At 47.1% G+C, this 20562-nt stretch overlaps 1 protein-coding gene across 1 annotated transcript in view; it reads right to left on the bottom strand.

Moving 5' to 3' along the window:
- Positions 1–18279, bottom strand: part of EHD3 (EH domain containing 3) — a 30653-nt gene extending 12374 nt beyond the window's left edge. The window contains exons 1-3 of the mRNA XM_074578964.1: positions 17520–18279; positions 10390–10566; positions 5263–5360 (exon numbers count right to left, since the gene is read on the bottom strand). Coding sequence (XP_074435065.1) covers positions 5263–5360; positions 10390–10566; positions 17520–17746 — 502 coding nt within the window. The 5' untranslated portion in view covers positions 17747–18279. The remainder of the gene's footprint in view (positions 1–5262; positions 5361–10389; positions 10567–17519) is intronic.
- Between the last annotated feature and the right edge of the window lie 2283 nt (positions 18280–20562).

The raw sequence follows: 20562 nt of genomic DNA, 5'->3' as shown, positions 1-20562 counted from the left end.
AAGAGTTAGGCTTGTGTCTTCACATATTTCTATGAATAAAAAAAGGACAGAACTGTGCAGATTTCATGCTCGCATTTGTGTTGCTCATAGAGGAAGTGCAGAGCTGCATGACTGTAGGAACTGAGCCTTTCAGTGGAACAGTATATGTTTGTGAGACTGACAAAATCAGGCAAGTTGGCAGAGAGACTACTGCACTGCAGTAATGGAGGTAAACTGGAAAGTCAAAACTAACCAGTGCACTTTCACCCTCCCAGGCAGAGTGAAATACAAGATATAAGCAAACATCACCAGTAGGGAGTATTATAGCAAATATTTGAAATGCCTTCCTTGTAGAGACTTTCAGGGTGGATGCTTTCAGTTGCGTATCGTGCTGTTGCTAGCACATGTGACAAAACTCTTTGGAAAAAATATTGTCTTGTTGCCATTGTACCCTAAACAACGTTGCATGATGTGGAAGAACATCAGTTCCCTTGGTGTCTGCCTTTCCCTTCCAAGCATAGCTATTTGAGGCACAGTCAGCCTGAAAGCTCTGCATTGCTTAAGACCGTCGTCCATTAACATTTTTCTTCTCAATGTCAGGCTGGTAAGTGACTAAATATCCCTGGTGCTGAAGCTGCTGGTCATTGGGAATCCTTCCCTCCCAGGAGAGACAGCAAGGCTACTGTGTGGTTTCCCTGGCTATGGGAAGCCTGGGTTGCACCGCAGCCAGCAGAATGGAATTGAGTGGAAGGCTGGAAAAAGGCTGGAATAGTGCGTACTGGAAAGAAAGTCGATGGGGAATGATGCTGTCAGTCCTTACCTTCTGGCTAGGACGCTGTGCTCACTGCTAATGCAGGAAAGGGAGGGGGGGTGACATATGTAGTGTGAAGATGAAGTAAGCGTTCAGGATATATTCAGGAAGTACTACCCTGAAACAGGGATCAAATACAACTTGGCCAGGGCATCACTGAACTTGGCAGACTTGGATCTGCTTAGCTCAGGGCATGTATAGGTCGAGACTGATGGTTAGCAGAGAGTGTAAGGCTCAGCCCCCCAGGGATGGCCCTGCTACTGAAGAGCATGAGTTGCTGTTACCAGGTGGCTCAATTAGCATGGCAGACTGCTCAAGATGATGAATTATAAGGAAGTCCTAACTCCTGCCCTCGCTCCGCTGTACTGCATGGCCTGACCTGTGGTCCTCCCCTTCGTCCTCATTTATTTCAGTACAGTCGTCCCTTTCTCATCTTCCCTCCCAGCAAGACGGCCTGAGCTCGTTATGTGGCTCCAGAACAGTGTTTTGCAAATGGATAGCATCCATATTATTGTCAAATTGTCAAGGCAGCCAACACTTTTGCTGCTTTGGTACAAATACCTCCCCCTGTGGGCATCTCTGCAGTCTGCTGTTGCCTCATGCTCAGTTTGAAACAATGAAAGAAAGGAGACAAATACAGAGTCAGGGACAAGGCAGTGCAATGATTAGTTGTTTACATGTGGACATAGATACATGCCCTAGTATGTGAAAAAGACCAGAAGAGAAATGGCTGATCTCCAGGCAAGGATAATACAGAAGCAGCGAAGGGCAGGATGCTTTGGGCCATGACATCCTAGGAATGCTTCCCCACCAGGCCTTTAAATGAAACCTGTATATCCTAGGGAGGGTCTAGCTACCACACCTGTGACACCATGGGTGCCCACCACATAGCCGCAGATGAGTCACAGGAGCTCAGTAAGACAACTCACTGCAGGCAGCTCCTTGGCTACGCTTCTTACCAGAGCCTGAGAGCAGCAGCTGCTCTTTCAGTGCTGGTGATCTCATTGCATGCCGAGGGGATGTGGACTTCGGCTATGACAGGCTGCATCACCCCCAGCTCCCGACAGGCCTAAACCTGCAGGTCTGCTACTGGGGTCTCCTACATAGGCTGCTCTGTGGGGGGAAGGTGGCTCTTATGATCATGTAGCGCTGTCCTGGAAGACAGCCAGCGCGGAGCTCTCTTTCTCAGGATTATACAGCATTCCTTAGAGGAAAGCTTGCTATGCATTTGCAAAGCCCTGCTGCTGGCACTAACGCTGGCGCACTGGTGCTTCTGCATGCTGTCTGTCCGTCAGGGAAGGGATTGCATTATCTTTCGAACAGCAATGAGGCAGTGAATTTAATTAAGAGTTGAGTTCAAACAGGTGAAAAGCTTCAGAACCTGGTCTTGGCCCCTGAATCATTCCTTTAAACCCAGTTTCCTCACTCCTACTCCTTGAAACATGGATGCAGTAACAGGAAGAGCTATTGCCTTAAAATTCAGGGGCATAAAGTGGCCCTGGTGGATTGCTAAACTTTGATACCATGGTATTCTGCTAAGATGGCACTGTATAGATTAGCTAATGCTCTTGACATCTAATGGGAAATGGGAGAGGCTTGTGATGTTCCCAGTGAGAGGAATTTTCTATTTTTAGAAATGCTGCTGGTTCTCATGGGATGGGCAGGCTGGGAAAGTCTGCCACATTTTTTTTGCATCTTTACTTTTCCCCTCAAATTTATGACAGCTGCTTTACTATGCACTCCCTCCCCTGACCTTGCATCACAGGTTCCCCAGTCTGAGGGTCTTAAAATCTACTACTAGCAAACAATGGGGGTAAGAAGTGCTCTTCTGTTCCCCAGCAGTTAAGAAACTTCAATGTGTCTCTTGGGGAAACCTCTGTAAGACTTGCTTAGATCCTGCTTCATTCTGAAGTGAAATCTGAGCAGGCTGGGAAGGTGTAGAAGGGCAGGAGCATTCTGTTGTGTCAGCAGTTTTTACCACTGTCTTGTTTTCTGCCTAGAAACCACATTATTTCTCTACCTGCCTCCAAAACCAACTTGCTAATGAGGGCAGCTGGTTTGTAAGCCTGGTGGCAAAGGCGCCAGCCTCACCACTTTTTCCTATTCCCCTTCCATGGGAGCCAGGAGGTAGCACTCCCTTTCAAACACCGGCTTCCTTGAGATAAGTTCAAGCCAATGCCTGGCAGCAGCCCTTCCTAAACATAGGCACCTCAGCACTCTCTTGACTCTTTTTGCTGCCTGGGCTGGATCCCCTGCAGACAGAAATTGCTGGAGTTCTGCCAGCTTCAACAAAGCTATGTTGATTTAAACCAGATGAGGATCTCGTCCTGTAGCTATTGAAAGGCTATCCGATGTGGCACACGTGAGCAGTTTCAGGCTATCCTGGATAGAAACGGTGACGTAGAGAGATCCCACCTACCCTGTACATTTTAACTGTTGTGATTAGGTCAGTTGACAGTCAGGTTGCGACAGCCCCCTTGTCCGGTTGGAGGTGTAGCAGAGCAAATTCCTTGGATGGTAGGATGAGCAGGAGATGGCTGTTCTCCATCTAGAGTTCACTCCATCTAGAGTTCTTACCTCCTGGCAAAAGGGTGGAGTGACCACGCGCTGTAGTCACAGGGCCAATGCACGAGCACTTAATCGCACTAAGGCCAGAAAAGTAGTCAAGGAAGAACTTGCCCCACATGCTGAGACAGGCCTCCAGTCCTACAACTAGGTACAGCATGCAAAAGTTTACAGAACTGGGACTCCCTTTTAGCCTTCTCTGCGTATGAGGAACATTCCCCCAGCTGTTCCCAGATGTTTGGAGAGGCATTATTGGCTCAGGTCAAAGTGCACCAGTGACTTTCCCAACAGTGCACAGCTGGCATTTACTAGAGTAGCTGCAGGAATAGGACACCAAGGCCCACTGGGAGGCTGATAGAGAAATTTTGCAAAAGGAGAAGCAAGAAGTGCCAGTACATTTTGTAGGAGGGTATTTTTAGTACTGGAAATATCTGGAAAATAGGAACAATCTTGCAATATATGTCAGGATTTGAACTGGAGAGGAGATTGGGAAAGGGCGCTATGGAAACTTTTTGGGGGACTTGAAATGGGTCTATTCTGACTCGTATATAATGTCTTTTTTTTTTTTCCTTTAAGAACAAAAATATTTCCTCCTAAGCAAGTTTTCTTCACAGTGATAGCTCCATAACAAAACTGGTTGCTTTCAGTGGCACTTTTTGACTGAAAAATGTTCACACCATGTAATATAAATTTTTGTTTATATCCACTTTTAAACACTTTCTGCTGAAGGGAGGAATGCTTGCACAGCATGTTTTTCAACCTTCTGATGAAGGCTTGCGCATCTTGCTACCTTTTGTAGACTGCCTGGAAGGAATTTATGATCTCCTAGCAGTGCACGGACCCATGTTGGAAAAGCTTAATGTGAGTTTTCAACTAACTCTAGCTGTCCTTTACAGCTTTATCGACATTTCTTTAGCTATGTCCCTGTGGTGGAAGATCCCTCTAAAACAAACAAGACCTGGCTCTGTGCAAGGTGGCTGCCCAATTAAAAAGAGAAAAGGAAGTTTCCATGAACAATTTCAATGCAAAGGAGCATTATAAAAGTGGGAAAGGCACAAGTCATCAGAAATCTTATGGTACAGAACACTGAAATATGGGAAAAGCCTAAGCAATCTGGGCAAAGCCTGTGCTGATGAAACTTAATTGTGCATTGTTAATATGCGGTGTGAATAAGAACTGATCTTCTCAAACCTGAACTCTGCGATTACTACTCTTAGCTTTCTTCAAATGAAATGATGCATAGCTACCAGCTTTGTCTAAGGAACCTACAAGAAATGCGAGCTATGCCACCACCACCTTACAGAGTAAGAAAACGCCCACAGATGTTAGGTTTAAAGTATCAAGATGTTGCCCACTTCAGAGGATCAGCCTGAGACACTCAGAAGCTCACTAAGAGATTTTGTGCTATTCATCAGATCTATTTAGTGTCCCCAGGATTTCCAGATTTGCCATTGCAATGAGGAACCTGGGTGCCAATCCCTCTTAAACCCAATCCAGTGCTGCGCTAGATTTAGGAAGCCTGGACAGGGCAAGAAACCTGCTAGGTCACCTGGAAAGAAACCAGGTTGATTACCATGGGAGCCTTGTCTATGGCTCATCAATAAGTCACTGAAAGCAAGTGTTTCTGCAAAGCAGATAGGTATTAATTGACTCTTTCTAATGGAAATCTGTTCCACTGGGAGATACTGGACTGTGACACAGGTACTGCTCGCTTTGTCAGCAACCTTTCCTGAAAGCATTTAAATTCTCTATAGCAAATTGCAAATCAAGTCCAAAGGGACATTAGTAAAGTCATGCTGTATCTCTGAGAGGCTCCTACTAGCGTTTCTGTGTACAGCTTGTACAGCTTGAGGTGAAACTCATATAGAACCCCTTTGGTTTTCACTACTGTCATTTGGAAGACTTACCTCTGCTAATTCTCTGTTTTTCTCCAGAAAGGATTCCTGGCGTATCAATGACACTGATGCTCTCTAACACGGGATTAGGTAGCTGGGCACAAACGAACCTGTGTGAAAATGAATGTGTTTAAAACAAAAGCAGAAGGTATTTATGATGTACCAAACATCACAGGCAGTATGGGACAAGCCAGGCTCTGATCTCACAAGCTGTCAGTTGGAGTTTGGAGTTACTCTTGATTTAAAGAGATGAGAAAGCAGCCAAAACTGAGCTCTTTCTCTGACTACTTTGCTGCTTCTGGAACATGGGTCTCAGTCACAACCTATGACAGTTTTTTTGTTTGTTTGTTTTTTTTATGTGTCCCCCAAATTGTGAATTATTAATGAAAATGTGGAAATCTAAATTTTTTCATTTGCTGTTTAGATTTTAGCAAGAAGTGGTATTTGTTTTTCTTCACTTAAGCTGAACTCAGTAACTTGTTTAAAAAAACCCATAAAAATCTGCAATGTAGTTGGACTTTTGTTCTCTTTTAAATCTGGTCTTAAACAGACAGAAAGTGTGCTATTCTTGCAGCATGAGATCTTAAGAGGCTGCTTAGTCTATCCTCCTGCCTCAAGGCAGGATCGATCAGATGTTTGTCTAAAGTGTTCTTAGAATCCGTAATAATGCAGACTCACCAACACTTGCTGGGAGTCTGCTCCATTACTTAATTTATCCCTACAGCAAAACCTCTTTTTCTTAACATCTAATCTAAATCTCCCATGCTACAACGCCTGTCAGTCTCAAACACAGAAGATGTGAAAAACCGTTTATTTTTCCCTTCTTGTCACAACGTATACTGTTCTCATCCTGTCTCCCCCTGGTCTTTCCTCTAAAGAAAACAATTTGGTATGTTTTTGTTTTTTTTTGTTTGTGTGTTTTTTTTTTTTCCTATCCCCTCCCTTTCAGTTCTCTTTAGCTGTCTTTCCAGCTCATTTCTAAATCCCTGGAGACCCTTGCAGCTTTCCTTTGGGTCCTCTCAAACTGCTCCACGTATTTCTTCAGGCATGATGCCCCAACCTGATGTGGTACTCCAGCTGTGACCTTACCACTGGTGAACGGAGTAGATGGAATGCTCCTTATCTCTTACATATGACTGGTCCTGTTTACATATCTCAGTAAGATGTTTGCTTTTTTTAACAGCAGTATGACACTGTTGACTTACATTCAGTTTGTAATTCACTCCCCCCACCCCCTGCAGCTCCATTTCTGTGTAACTGTTCTTTAGCTAGTTGTTCCCCATCTCGTATCTATGCAAATTACTGCCTAAGAAGAGTAACTTGTGCTTGTTTTTAGTGGGTTGCAGCTCATCTATTTCAGTCGCTGGTAACAGCAAAGGACGGTAAACCCCTATCCACTTACGTGGCTCCTGGTAGCATTTCATGGATAGCCTTTTTGTGATGGCATTCCAGGCAGCTATAAATATGTGTGTGTATATGTACATATGTGTATTAATAGGGTGGTGTGACGTCCAGGTATAAAAAACATGTTACTGTGGGGGGAAGTAGAAGCACATAAAGGATGGGGGTTGGTGCGAGGGCCACTACATGCGGTAAGGCAGACAGAGCCTTGCAGCGCTCTGGTGAGTGGCTGGTTCTGCTGAAGTCCCTGCAGCTATGAACTCCTCCAGGCTATGCTACAACCTCACCCCAATTTTTCTACTTTTATGACTCCAGGAAGGTTCTGACAAGAGTGAATCCTCATGAGTTAGATGAGAGCTGACAGCTTAGGAGAGAAAGCAATTTCAGACCACATATTACAGCCTCTCTCCCACATCCACAGCTTGGCAGGTGGTAACAGGGAGCATTTCTGAATGCGTAACATTTCATGTAGAAGAGGGGGACTGGCTTGATTCCCCTGTTGAGTTCCAGCTACAGCAGAGAACAAAAGGCTCAGGAAGTCATGTTATTCCCCCGTCCTGCCATCCCAGGTTTGCTCTCCGTTGTCATAGCCCTATGCATTCCTTGTGGTCTAATATTAAATGTCTCAGGCAAGGGGATTTTCCACCAGTTCCTCTAGGGAAAGTACTCTACAGGAGACTTCAGATACAAGGTCAGAGGCCAGCATGAGTGAGTGCATTCTGGCTCTGTTGGCAAGGTTGTTAAGGCTGCTGCCTTCCTGCTGTCCCAGCAGAACTGCAGGACCTCAGGGAACATGACCTAATTCTGTCCAGGGCCATATGAAGGCAAGAATGTGGTGCCAGGCTACACTTTCACTACCTTTACAGGCAGAGCATGGGCGTGAAGGAAGAACCTGTTATCCACGATGTCTCCTGTCGCTGACAATACAAAAGTGGGACTGACTCCACCTTAGGTTTCCCAAGACAGACTTTGGGGGTGGGAGGAATCTTGCAACCAAGCCAATGTGATATGAAAGTAATGGCTGAGATTCCTGATTTTGCTCCAGGCCCTTGGTGCCAAAACAAGTCCTCCTGATAATGAGGTGCAACCTGTAATCTCTCTGCTGGGATCCCTCCAGAGCTGAGGTACTGCCAGCAGAGTTGGAGTGAAGAAAACAAGCCTTTCTCTCAGGTTCTCAGGAACCATCTGGGGCAAGAAGAGGAGAACAAGAGACAGGGTCAGAGCATGGTACTGCAGAGCTGCAATCCCTTCAGCCCTGGGCAGCTTGTCAGCCCTATCCTCTGCCCTTAGCCAGGAAGGTATGGGCAGGCGCTCCGTCTCCTGAGAATGAAGGGAGGGAGGAGACAGGCTCTGAGCAGCACAATTAGCTGCTGTCTCCCAGCCAAATTCTGACTGTACCACTCTTCCCCTGCTTCCTGGAAGGCAGCAGATCAGTCTCTGCTGGGAAGGGAGTACCAGCTGAGGCTGGATGCTCACTCCTTCTGTTCCTCCACTTAGCTTCTGTGGAGCAGCAGGCTCTGCATTCCACAGGACACAGTGCCATGGGCTGCCACCTCCCAGCTGACCCCACCTTGGTCTTTGTGAATGCTACTGCCTTGTGCTACTCTGCTCCTTTCCACCGGTGCACATAGCCAGCTGATATCTTTAAACACCCAAGGGTCAAGCAGACTGGCCATGGTCACTCTTTTATCTTAGTTCAGAAGGGTTGTTCCTGGAGATTACCTCCCTTCTTTCAATTTCCTGCTTACGGCCTCCTAGTTGAGGTTAGTGCCTTAGTAAACACATAACGGCAACAAGGTATGTGCAAGGCAGAGACAGCTCTGTATTGTCTCTTGCCAAGAAGCCAGGCCCACAACAGGGGTAAGCGTGGGTGGCTTGATTCAGTCCAGTGGGCGCACCCTGACTTACATCTGCTAAATTTCTGACCCTCTGAGTCAATTTTTGCATGTGCTTAATTTCCTAATTAGCTGGGTATTACCATCTGCATTTTCAGCACTGTGAAGCTCACACTGCTGAGTTAGTCCCCCTTAGCGTGTCTTCCTCTGACAGCTTAGAAATCATTACCCCCTTTTTTTTTTTAAGCTGTCAGCAGAAAAAGGGTTAATTAGCTGTTGTGGCTACTCCCTGCACTGCTAGTAGGGCTGCACTTCTGCTGCTGCTGAATCACTGCTGTGCCTCTCTGTCCTGCTGTCCTCACAGGCACATACTTGACTCCTTCCTCACAGGAGAAGGAAGAGTAGCTGAAGTGTAACAAGAACACAGCATGATACAGTGAACTAGGCTAATGGATGCAGAGATCCCTTGTTGTATTAGGAGCAAACTGCATTCAGGACACATAAATCAGTCCAGTTCAGGAGCGTTTGCTTTTTTGCCCTCCATGCCTGGCCTCCTTACTCCTGACATTGCTTCTCTGCAATGAACTGTCTGCCAGCTGTGGCTGTTCTTGGCTATCAGCAGAGCTGCTCTGAATGATGTTCTCTTCATCTACTATCTCTGCACTCCAGGCGAGAGGCCTGTTATTTTCTTGTGGCAAACCACCTTCCTCCCCTGGTGTAGGGAGCGGGCAGTCACCTGACCTAACTGTGGGCCAGGCGCAGATGTTCTGGGTCCTATAAAATATGGAAAACCTCTCAAAGTCTCTCTGGGTGCAGGACCACATTGATGTATTTGAATGATGAGCCTGTGTAGTGATCAGATATTGCTTCCAGAGTCACCCTGAGGTACTGTGAGGTTCACTGCATAGTAGCAACTCTAGCTAGGTCCCTGTTCTCTCATCAAGCTTCTCCCCAGGTCCCTTTCCTGTCTCACTGCAGCCTACACGAGCACTGCTGTGGTCAGCGCTGGTAGAAGATGCTGCGCGCTCTGGGTAGACACTCTTTAAGCTCGGAAGTTAATGGGGGAACCAAAGCCCAGCTTCCCTGGTTATTTGGCTAAGCAGCTGCCATGTTTGTAATGTCTGCCACACTGTGTTAGCAAGGAAGGCGCCAATGATGGGTGTAGTCAGACAGTTTGTTCCCATCTGCCTGCTGTAGCACAGTTTGTGCTCATCTAGGATATGGGTGTGTGCTGCTGGCTTCCTGCAAGGCCTAGATCCAAAATTCAGTATGGTTCGGCTAGGTCTAGAGGATGGAAAGGTTACATTCCTCATGTCACAAAGCTACCGTCCAAGCCCCTGCTACAGTTTGTTGTTTTTTTTTTTTTTTACGGGAAAGACATTAGAGTGTCATCAGTTTGCACCTGAGGTTATATGTATAAGGCATCAGAATGGAGAGAGCTTGGTTTTATTACAAGGGGGGCACTCAAGCAATGTCTAAAAATGCAAGACACCGAAGGCGTGCATATTGTGCCAGTTCTATTTCTTTAATGACTTCAGTGGCTATGTCTGGTTGGACTATTTAATTTCAGGGAACTGAACTGATGGCAGAACAGAAAAAGCTAGGGATATAAAAGCAAGGGAGAGCAAAGTGTAATAAAGAGATTTACCTCTAGACTCCTACCGGATGAGTCTGACAGGCTGTGCTGTGTTTTTTGTTTTGTTTGTTCAAGTAAAATGAAGGTTTGTCCTATGTTTGACTGATGTGCACCCGGTAGGACTGGAATGAATGGCTTTGCATCAGCCATGTGGATGGGGAAAAAAAAATAAAATGGTGTAATGCCTTATCCCTCTAAATTGCTAGCTATACTGCTCATTAGGTTCTAGCTTTATTCTCCAGAGCAACCAAGTTCTTCAGTACTGACCTGTTCAAAAAGGCATTGCCAAAGGCATTGAGCTTCCTGAACGGTTTTTTGGGATCCACCACCAATGCGTTTCCAGGAACGATTCCTTCCACATCTCCTTGCATAACCGCTATAAAGGAGTCAGTTGTAGGCTCTGGTCCAATCCTCATCCCTGGGAAATCCTGCTCCAGCAGGTACCTGTAGGCAAAAAAACAGGGTGTGGGCATGAGACATGAGCTGTCTAAGTCCGAAATGAGTTGCACTGAAGACTGCAGTGTAATTATGAAGCTCAAGAGTATGGATCCTTTTGAGGCTATTTTTAGCACTGTCACTGAATCACTTGATAAATGTCATGGTAGCTTTTCTACTCAGGATCTCCACATTTAAAGCTTTCTTATTTCAGGTGGATTAAGAATTTGAGAAGATTATAGCCACTGGGAAGAGATTCTCATCATGTTTGATCATTTTGTGTATTTTAATCCTCAAGACATTTGGAAGGGACTTAACATAGCAAAGTAAAAACAGCAGTTCACTGCAATTTACAGAGTTAATCCTGAAACCTTACTGGCCTTTGGTGCCAATATCAATTACTTCACTGCTGCTCATTTCAGCAGACTCATCTAACTAATGTGCTTAGCCCCCAGTCCAAATCAGTCGCTCATATGCCAGCTTCTCCTGTACTTGACTGTTGAAGTCTCAAGTCTCTCTTCTTGTGTGCTTCTGCAATGCAGCTACAGGTCTGCATTACAAACTGCTCAAGCATATTGAGCACTAAGCACGTGGGTGGCAGAGTATATCCCAGTATCAAGCTAAATAGCACAGTAAGCACAGCATCCCTTATTATTTCCTAAGCCTCTGGCACTCTCTCTGAAGCTACAGCTTGGCAAATTTCAGGGAAAGATAGTCACCCATGGGGCTGTAGAACTTTGAATAGGACCCTGGCAGCACATCCTGACTTAACCCTGCCAAATTCAGCGTGGGTCCATGGTGTGTATGGGACAGTTACCTTTAGCTCATGAAGGAGCCAAATGCCATCACTAAAGCCAGGTCTGTGTTTATGTGTGTGGGTGCAGAAAACATCCCATCTGCTGATCCTGTGCTGAAAACTGAGACCATTACGGCCATGTGGCTTGCAAACGGGAGCTAGCACTGGTCTGGCCCTGAGTATGGGAAGCTGCTGGACCACCTGACCTGGTGATAAGCTCTGGATTGTTACATAAGGAACATAACCACTGCCAGGTTATGGAAGTTAGTACAATACTGTGTTGCTTGTTGCTAGCAGGTGGCTGGCACTTCCTCTTTCTTTGCTTTGACCTAATCTTTAGTAGGTAGAAAGATAAATATAAAATTGCTGTGATGTTAAAAGTAGATTCAGGGGATGGGGAAAAAAGGAAATTGGGAGAAGGGCTGAAGATTCTTCGTGATTGAGACCAGTGTGTTTAACAACCAGCATTATTGGCTCACTCAGGCAAGTCTTATCAGAGAGGCTAAGTTCCTATATGAGGGACTACAGGACCACTGGCATGAAGGCTTGTGATAACTTTTTTTGTGTTCCTGCTTTCACCATCCTTTTGACAGAGGTAATCACCATCCAGTGCTTTAGGAACAACAAAAAAATAAGTGTGTTTGTTCAGCAGGGCTGTTTACCGACACCATGTCAGCAAACGCATCTTCTGTTGCCAGTGGGCAAGGACAAATCAGCTGGATCTAAAGGTAAAAAAAGCAAGTACCTGGCCAGGATATACTGCAAATCATTGCTATTTATCTGTCTTTGTACACATTAACGAGGAGAATGGCTGCAGCAGGAACTCTGACAATGACATCCAGAATTCCCTTAAGAACTGACCACCTCCTGTGTTGGTATTTTATCATGTATTTTCTTGTATCTTTCATCCAAAGTGATTTCCAAGTCCTGTGTTCACCAGACTGTCACCAGAAGTGACTTCTGTTAATGTGAGCAACTCTTTGAGATTAAACAGCAGCTGTTTAACTGTTCCCAAAAAAATTGAAACAATCCAGGAAGCGAACAGCCCTCTGACCTCATGTATTAGTGTGGATATATCCTACCTATCTAAAACATATGCAGAGGTTCCTCAAACTTTCCTACAAAAGTGGGTCATTGCTTAACATAACCAGACTGCAGCTAATGCTGGTGTGTGCCACCTCCCTGGATGGTGATCACAATACACCTTCCTGGCAGCTACAGTAACATCTCTCTAGGCTGAAGCAGCTGAGAACAAGGCGGGAGCTACTTTTCTCCCACCAAGGGCTCTGTAGACTATGATATGAATGTTCTTGGCTCTCTTCCCTGGAAAGCTCTTTACACTGAAACAACTAACACAAGGTTAGAAGCCACTTGGCTGGACTTGGGAAACTAGGCTCAGAACTCCTGAATGGCAATGCAAAAAATGTTAGGCCCTGATGGATATCACTGCAGTGGCTAGTCACTGCTATCAGCTTCCCTCTGCTCCCACTCTGCACTTTGCTTTTGGTCCGACATAGTGTTTTTAAGAGTGATATGCAGATGAGTATTCACTGACTTGATAGAAAGAAATCTTTGAGTCCTCCCCTTGAAAACACTAGAGAGAAAAGAAACAGGTAGTGGTAACAACTGCCCAATGCAAAAAGTGAAGTGCTTTTGAGAAACACCCCTTATTGCCAATGCCAGGTTGCAGCCCAGCCATAACAATAACTTGCTTGTTTTTAATGGGTTGAGATACACATGTAATACAATAGCTTTTGAGCAACAGGAGAAAAAGTGCCTGGGGGGGGTTGGTTTGTCATTTATAGACAAAGCTCCCAAGAAAGTCTAAGCAAAAGTCCTGCATAAAATAGCAACACTCCTCCTCCAGCCAGGCTGCTCAAAAGAATTTTATCACAGCTCCATTCAGCTAATGTTTCAAAGCATTTCTATGTTTATTTCTTGTATAAGACTTAAAAGAAAACAAACCCAACAAAAGCACTCCCATACAGAAGTAGCTACAAGAGCATGTTAATTGACTTAATGTGCAACAAGTGATATGAAATCAGAGAGATGAAAACTTGCACTGCCTAGTATTGTAGCATCTATTTTAAGTAAGTCTTCCCTGGGAGATTTGGGTACATTGTGCAGCAGGGTGTCTGCAGCACAAGAATCTCATTGTACACAGGACAAATACAAAGGTATTTATTGACACTGTCTGATGGAGGGAAGGCACTTCTGCTAGGCAGTGACACAGGCTGCCTCTGCTAACAGAAGCAAGCTAGAGAACACACGCAATTGTCACATTGTGGGGTCTTCTGGGAGGGAAGAGCAAACAATAGTTGTGGAAAACACCAACTGACAGCAAGCAATTCTTCCTGCCAGTGCAGCATGCCTTATTCTGAGCTGCTGAACACCTTCAGGAGGCTGGGGGAGTGACCTCCAGCCAGGTTGGGGGAGAGTGCCAGCCAAGAGGTAAATGTTTTTTTTTTTTTTTTTATGGCCAATCTGCTTTTAGAAGTGTCTGGAATTGATACGTGACTGCAAACATCAAGCTGTTTGTGTCATTTCAAGCCTGTTGCTGCTTCTGGTGAGGGGGGAGGTGAGGGACAAGAGCAGGAAAGCAGCATTAGTGCCAGCCTGGCTTGGAGGCGTAGCCTTTCCCAGGCAGGTTTGAGGCCGCATAGGAGCCAGGCAAGGAGATCCCAGGCTCTCTGGGCAGGAATGCTGCAGGATGTGGGGGCAGGGGCCGTTTGCTTGTGATGAGTCATGCAGGAGCCCTGCAGGATGCTGCTGTGTGTGGCAGCAGAGGTGATGCAGAGCAGGAAAGGGAAGAAGGGCAGAGAGGGAGGAAATGGTGACAACTGCCTGGTGCAGGCAGAGATGAAAGGTTCAGGGCCACACAGGGAGGTCACACCAGAGCTCTGCATGTAGCCTGTGACAAACAGTCTGGAGAGGCCAGGACGTGTAAATGATTAGCTGTAGGAGGAAGGGGTGGCTACACCAGAAAAGCAAGCCATGTTGACAGTTAGTAGAGCTCTGTCAGGCTTGTTTATTTTATTAGCAGGGTAGCTGGACAGAAGCCAGGATTATTTTTAGAAAAGACCACAGAATCTAAGTTAATTAGGAGAGTAATGTTCTGTCCTGCACTCCCACCCTCTTACAGGAAACATAAAAAGCAATAACGTTGCAGAGGCAGGCTCCGGTGGCATCCTGCTGTGGCTGTCAGATATTTCCAGGTAGACGTGTTGCCTCTCCCTTGCCATCACAGCCTTTCAGACCCCAGCCTGTGGAAACATTCTCAGCCAAATGTATCCTCAGCTGAGGAGAGAAATGGGAGTGAGCGAGAAGAGAGGACGAAGTAGGAATGGAAAAGCTGCAGTTAGCAACGCTACATCTTTCACATAGCAAAATATGGCTCGGTTCTCTGCATCCCTGAAAGCAGGGGAAAGAACAGCCTGGTTCCACTGAAAACATGCCAGTACTCTGGTCTTGCTACACTAGTTTTGACCCACACAACTTGCCTCCCGCCTCAGCCTCTAGGAATGTTCCTCACTGCTGACCTTGACTACCTTCTTTCTGCCACCAGCTCCTGACTATGGAGCAGCTTCATAGCAAGATGCTGCAGCTTAGGTGCTTCAGAGCCTTGTGTTTCATCTCAGATTCCCCAAGAACAAGGAAAGATGTTTGGGAGACAAACCCACCTCAGGTAGGTGACTAAAGTCCTCTGTCTTTTTTTTTTTTTAATGGTGTAATGGGATCCAGGTGAACTGGGACTGAGTTCATTCCACATTAGCGTTTAGGGGCACTAAGTCATCTCCCTAAATTACATGGCAGTATAAGCAGGATACAGTGTTAACAGTGGAGTGGATATACAGGGATAACACTAATTATCCCCCATCATGACAAGATTATGGAAGAGATGTCTAGAGGCTGTTTCTTGCTTTACCTCTAATACCAAGACATAATGGTTCTTTCCCCTCCCACTTCCTCCCCCAGTCCCCTCTAACTCCTCCCTGTTCTCAATTTTAGGTCCCAGTCGCCTTCCCACAATAACTCTGGATGCTAATCTGGTGCTTATCCCAGCTCTCTAATGACCAGTGCCTGCAAACTCACACTGGAAGCCTATCAATCACAAGCAACACTTGGTTTTCTGGCACCTTTGTTTGGTTGGGATCACACTGGAGTACCAGACCCTCACACTCCTCTTACTATAAGAGGCCCTGGGTTCTCCAACAGTTCTCAACTTTCACCTTCTTATGCACTACTTTGTGTAAACACAAAGAAAACTCTGTCTTCCTGAAAGGCCTTCTCAGGTCTGTTTTTCACTCCCGTGAAGCCGAAGCTCCTGGTCACTTCTTCTTAACCATAATCCTTAGGTAGGTTCCTCCCAGCCCTGTGCACAGAGAAAGCTGGGAGATGAGGACACAAGCATGAATGAAATGCACTGGTTGAAGAGGCTCAGATCAGCTTGCTGACAGCAGAGCAAAGGAGCTGCTGCCATCCCATAGAAGCAAAGACTCAATCTTTTCCTTTTGCCTGGAAAATGCTTTAGACACCCAAACTTCTTGCAGAAGGAGCTCAGGCTTGCAGAAAGAGGACTTTACTGAACAGAGAGAGGCAAGACAGGAAGTCTCTGCTAACAACAGAATGCAGGGGAGACTGCAGGGAAAAGCTGATGCTGGCAATCCAGAGAGAAGCATTAAAAAGAGATGCTCTAGTTACACAGCCAGCAACGTCAGGAAAGGATATTCAGCAACCTCCTTGTGTTGAGGGGAAGTTCTGCTCTGAGATGTCAGCAACCCAGAGGGCAGAAAAAGCCTTTCAAATATGTTTGGTACCAAGTTACAGAACACAGATCTGGGGTGGAACCAGACAACTATGTTATCCAAGCTAGCCTCTCTGATTTTTCAGAAGAGCAAATGCCTTTATGTGTCAAATTCTTCTTAGGGTCATTCATGCCCCTTCACCATCTACTTGACCTGCTCACATGAGAAAAGCCTTCTCATTTAAACTTTGTTTGCCAGGTGCATGACAAGGTAGCAAAAATGCACTCTGTTCTTGGCTCCTGGCCAGGGCATTAAGTAGCAGGAATATTACAGGACACAAAAAAAATTCCTGCATTTCTCAAGGTCACTCCTGAAGAAGTACAGTCAATTTGATTCACCTCTCTACTCTCCACAGCTCCCTCCTCCTCCAAGAAATACTGGTAGAACAAAGGTCTGGCTGCTTGTGGCTTGTGTCCAGTTTTACACTGGGGTAATTCCACAGATTTCAACACAGCCACACCAGAAAAAGGGTGGAATTTAACACTAAGCTTATGAATCACATAGGAAACACAGACAGCACAGCTTCAGCGACAATCCCAAGAGAAAGGCTGCTACAAGTTGAACTAGCAGTGTGGCTGAACAGAGATCCCTGCAATCAAGTCCATCTGGAAAAGTTTAACCCTCTCTTTGACAGTGTCACATTAAACCTGGTGCTGGCAGCTGTCCTTTCTTTACAGTTTGGAACAAACTTGCTGCTCCCAGCATCTCAGAACAGTTAGATCAGGGCTTACTTTTGAGCCCTGATGATGGACAGGTCTCTCTTGTGGGCACACACACAGCTGAGCACACACACTTCTCAAACTAGGCTGTGAGCATTGGTGCTAGGCACAGTGCAGAGAAAGACAGGCTCAAGAGTGAAACACAGATCATTACAAACCCAAGTACCCACTTGAAGATTCCCTAGGCTATAGGTTGCCCCACCACCCAAAAACTACATCAAGTTGCTAAGAATGGCTGTTGGAGGGGCTTCCCTGACCTGAGCAGTCATGGGAAAACCCTGCGCAAGGCTTCCATCAGCCTTTGCACTTTGAGCAGACAAGGGGCCCTTGAGTGACTCACGTCTCCATGCTCATGCCCTGCCTGCACTCCTCAGCCCTGCCCTGGGCTACTTTTTGCCACGTCGGTGCTTCATGGGACATCTCACTTGCCCTCTCCTCACAAAGGGACGCTCTCAGAGTTTGAGTGGAGGTGGCTTTTCAATTGAAAGCTGCTGATAGGCGTCAGGGGCGCAGAACGGGGAACAGAAGAGAGACCGAGGGGCAGCACGGGTAGCAGAGACCCCCCTCTGCCCCAACACGGCCCACGGGCATCAAGAGTGTGGGCACACCCGAGAAGGAGGAAGGCAGGCAGCCGGGTTTTACCTGATGAAAGTGGTCTTCCCAGTGGAGTACTGCCCCACGAGCAGCACCATGGGCTTATTGTCGAAGTCGGCATCCTCCAGCGCCGGCGAGTGGAACTCGTGGAACTTGTAGTGCTCTTCCAGGGGGAGCAGCTTGGTTTTGTAGAGCTTTTTCAGGCCCTCGCTGACCGTCTGGAACACCTCGGGGTCCTTCCTGCGGCGGTCGTCGGTGCCCAGCCAGCTGAACATCTTGGGGCCGCCTGAAGCCAGCTCCGCAGCGACCACCGAGGCTGGGCGAGGGACGGCGGCAGGGGAGGAGCCGCTGGCTGGCTAGCTGGCTGCCGGGGCGGGCTACCCCCGCATGCCCCCTCAGGCCGGGCCCCGGGGGACAGCCTGGCAGGCCTCGCTCCCCTCCAACGCCCACCCGCGAGGGCCGCCGCCTTATTTCGCGACCCGCAACCGGCGGTTTCAGTCAGAAAAACGGTCCCCGCGAGAGGCTAAAAAAAAAAAAAAAAAAAAAGCCGCTTTTCTCCTCGCAGCCTCGGCGCTGGTGGACGCCGCCTCCCTTCACGCCGCCGGCTCCCGGCGTGGGCATGCCGCGGAGGCAGGGCGGGAGGGGCGGGCGGTGGCGGCAGCGCCCTCCGAGCGCGGCGGGCGGTGTTTAAGGGCGGCCCTCCAGGAAATGGGCCGGCGGCGGAAGTCGGCGGCTCCTGGCAGGCGCCGCCCGTTCTCCCCGGCGGGTGAAGCCGCGCCGGGCGGCGCCATGTTGAGGCGGGGCGGGAGGGGCGCGACGCCGGACGGCACAGCGCCCCCTGGGGGCCGCGGGGGGCATTTGCATCCCGGCCGCCATTTTATTCCCCATCTCACCTGGCTTTAAAACAAAACCCCTGCGTGCGCAAAGCTGACAGGGAGTTGGCTGTTTCTGAACACTGCCACCCCCGGCTGTGTCCCCAACCCTTCCCTAGGCCGATGATCTGCTGCACCGCTGCCGTCCCTCACTGCTTGGGGGGCTTGCAGAGACGAGGCTGGCTGTGCCCAGAAGAGTTCCCCATTTAAGCGGATTAGCTGCTGCCTCCACACCTTTATTCCTCCAGCGATTAGGGCTGACAGCAGGAAAGGCTGCACTGGTTTTCCAGCAGTGGCCTGTGGCTCAGTGTGTCCCCAGGGACGGCCATCGGCCGTAGTGCCCCGCTGCTGGGCTGGCCTCATCCGCGCTGAGCAGCTGGGACACAGCAGGGAATTTTTCCTAAAATACCTCCAAATGTCTTTTTCATTTGAGTTAATCCAGTGGGCTCGAGAGGTGTGGCGAGAGGCGGTTTTGGAGGCAGTCCCGCCATGTGGCAGGCTCCTGCTCTGTCCCAGCCATTTGCGGGTGGGAAGAGCCCAGGCCTTGTGTTAAGGGGTGGTGGTGGTGCATTAAAAATGGTTATTTTTCATGGAGGAGACAGGACACCCAGAGACCGCTGTGGCCCTGCGTGCCTGGACAATGATCCAGGTCCCTTTCCATGCATCCTGCAGCCATTTTCCTGGCTGTTCCCGTTGTGTGATCCCACCGCGTTTGTGCGCTCTGCGGCACGGCCTGACTCGCGAGATGCAAGCCATGACTCCAGGGACCGTTTTTTTCTTTTTTCTGGAAGAAAATAGCAAGCTGACTGTATTTTCTGAAGGTCAGGCTTCTCTGCTTTGCTGCCAATGCCTAAAGCAAGTCTGAAAGTGGAATTAATGTTTTGAAACCTCCTTAAAACTAATTTCCCTCATTTCTTTAGTTTTATAAATAGAGACTCTTGGCTTTAAGAACGACTCCTCTCCAGTGAAAACTCCTGAAAATGAAAGGCCCCGTAGAAATCAACACGTTTTGGCAAGAATTCCTCATTTTGTAGGAAAAAATCGCTTTCATCTTCTAGATAGTTCTGCCATTTAAGGGCTGTGCTGCTCCGATGCCGTTCTGGTAATTCTACATCTATATATGGAGTCTCTTTGGTGCTTACTTGTGATATCCTCAGAGCTGAGTAAAGGTCAGGCCAGGAAGCCTTTGATTGTAAATCTCCCCAGGCCACCTTGATGTCCTTCCTGAAAGCAGTGAGTGGGGGAGGAAGGCAAGGTTTCTGTTGTGCAAGCTGCGGGAGCTGACTGCTACAGGTACGGCAGAGGCACGCTTGTCCCACGTTTACAAGAAGAGGATAGGTATTAATCATTAAGCTGCGCTAATCATGAATATGTATACCCGATGGCCAAATGGACAAAAAAAATGTTTCCTTGTCTTCTCTGAGGAGAGTCCCTTTCCTTTGGATGCTTTATCACTTGGGCAGATCACAACCACACTTGACAGTTTCTATAGACTTTCTTTAGGTGACTCACAAACATTGCATGATTTTATTTATTTTTCAGCCTGTTTTCTTAGCCATTTTTCTCTGGAAGGCCGACTTCCTCAAGGTCTCTCTTTACCTTGAAGTATAGAGCTTGTCAAGAACAAAGGGAAGTAAAATTAGGAAAGGAAGTTTAGAGTATAATTAGGCTTTTCTTTTTGACAAACTGAAAATTTTACTCTGTGTTCATTGTTTATTCCTTTTCACTTCATAAACAGGGATGTTTTAATGGATTGTTTTTTCTGTTGGACAGATTGGTCTCATGGTGCAATCTTTAGGCAATTTAAAAAAAAATAAATTAAATTTTTTAAATTTTGAAAGCAGAAAAAGAGCAAAAACAATTAATTTTTTTTTCAATCAATGATTTTTCATTTAAAATGTCACTGCTGGAAGAAAGGCTTTTTTTCTTGACAGTTTCTGAGCTGTTCAAATGCAAAAGCACTGTCTTGAATGCCGTGCACAGAAACTACTGTACTGCAGTGCTCAGGACATAACTGTATCTGATACTGATGGCGGTCTGCTATTGTCCTCTACTATAGAATTTGCCTTTTTCTCTCAAGCCGTGACAAATTAAACATGTAGCTCTGTAGCTTCTCGGTTGTGTCCCTGCTGCTGGTAACAAGGCAGGCAGTCACTGAGCTGGATGCTGGCCTTGGCTGGGAGAGAGAGGCTTTGCCAGAGAAGATTCGCTTCCACTTT

The sequence above is a fragment of the Larus michahellis genome, chromosome 3 (assembly GCF_964199755.1).
Source record: "Larus michahellis chromosome 3, bLarMic1.1, whole genome shotgun sequence".
Taxonomy (NCBI): Eukaryota; Metazoa; Chordata; class Aves; order Charadriiformes; family Laridae; genus Larus; species Larus michahellis.
Note: the sequence above shows the minus strand (reverse complement) of the source record. Positions and strands in the feature narration are given on the sequence as shown.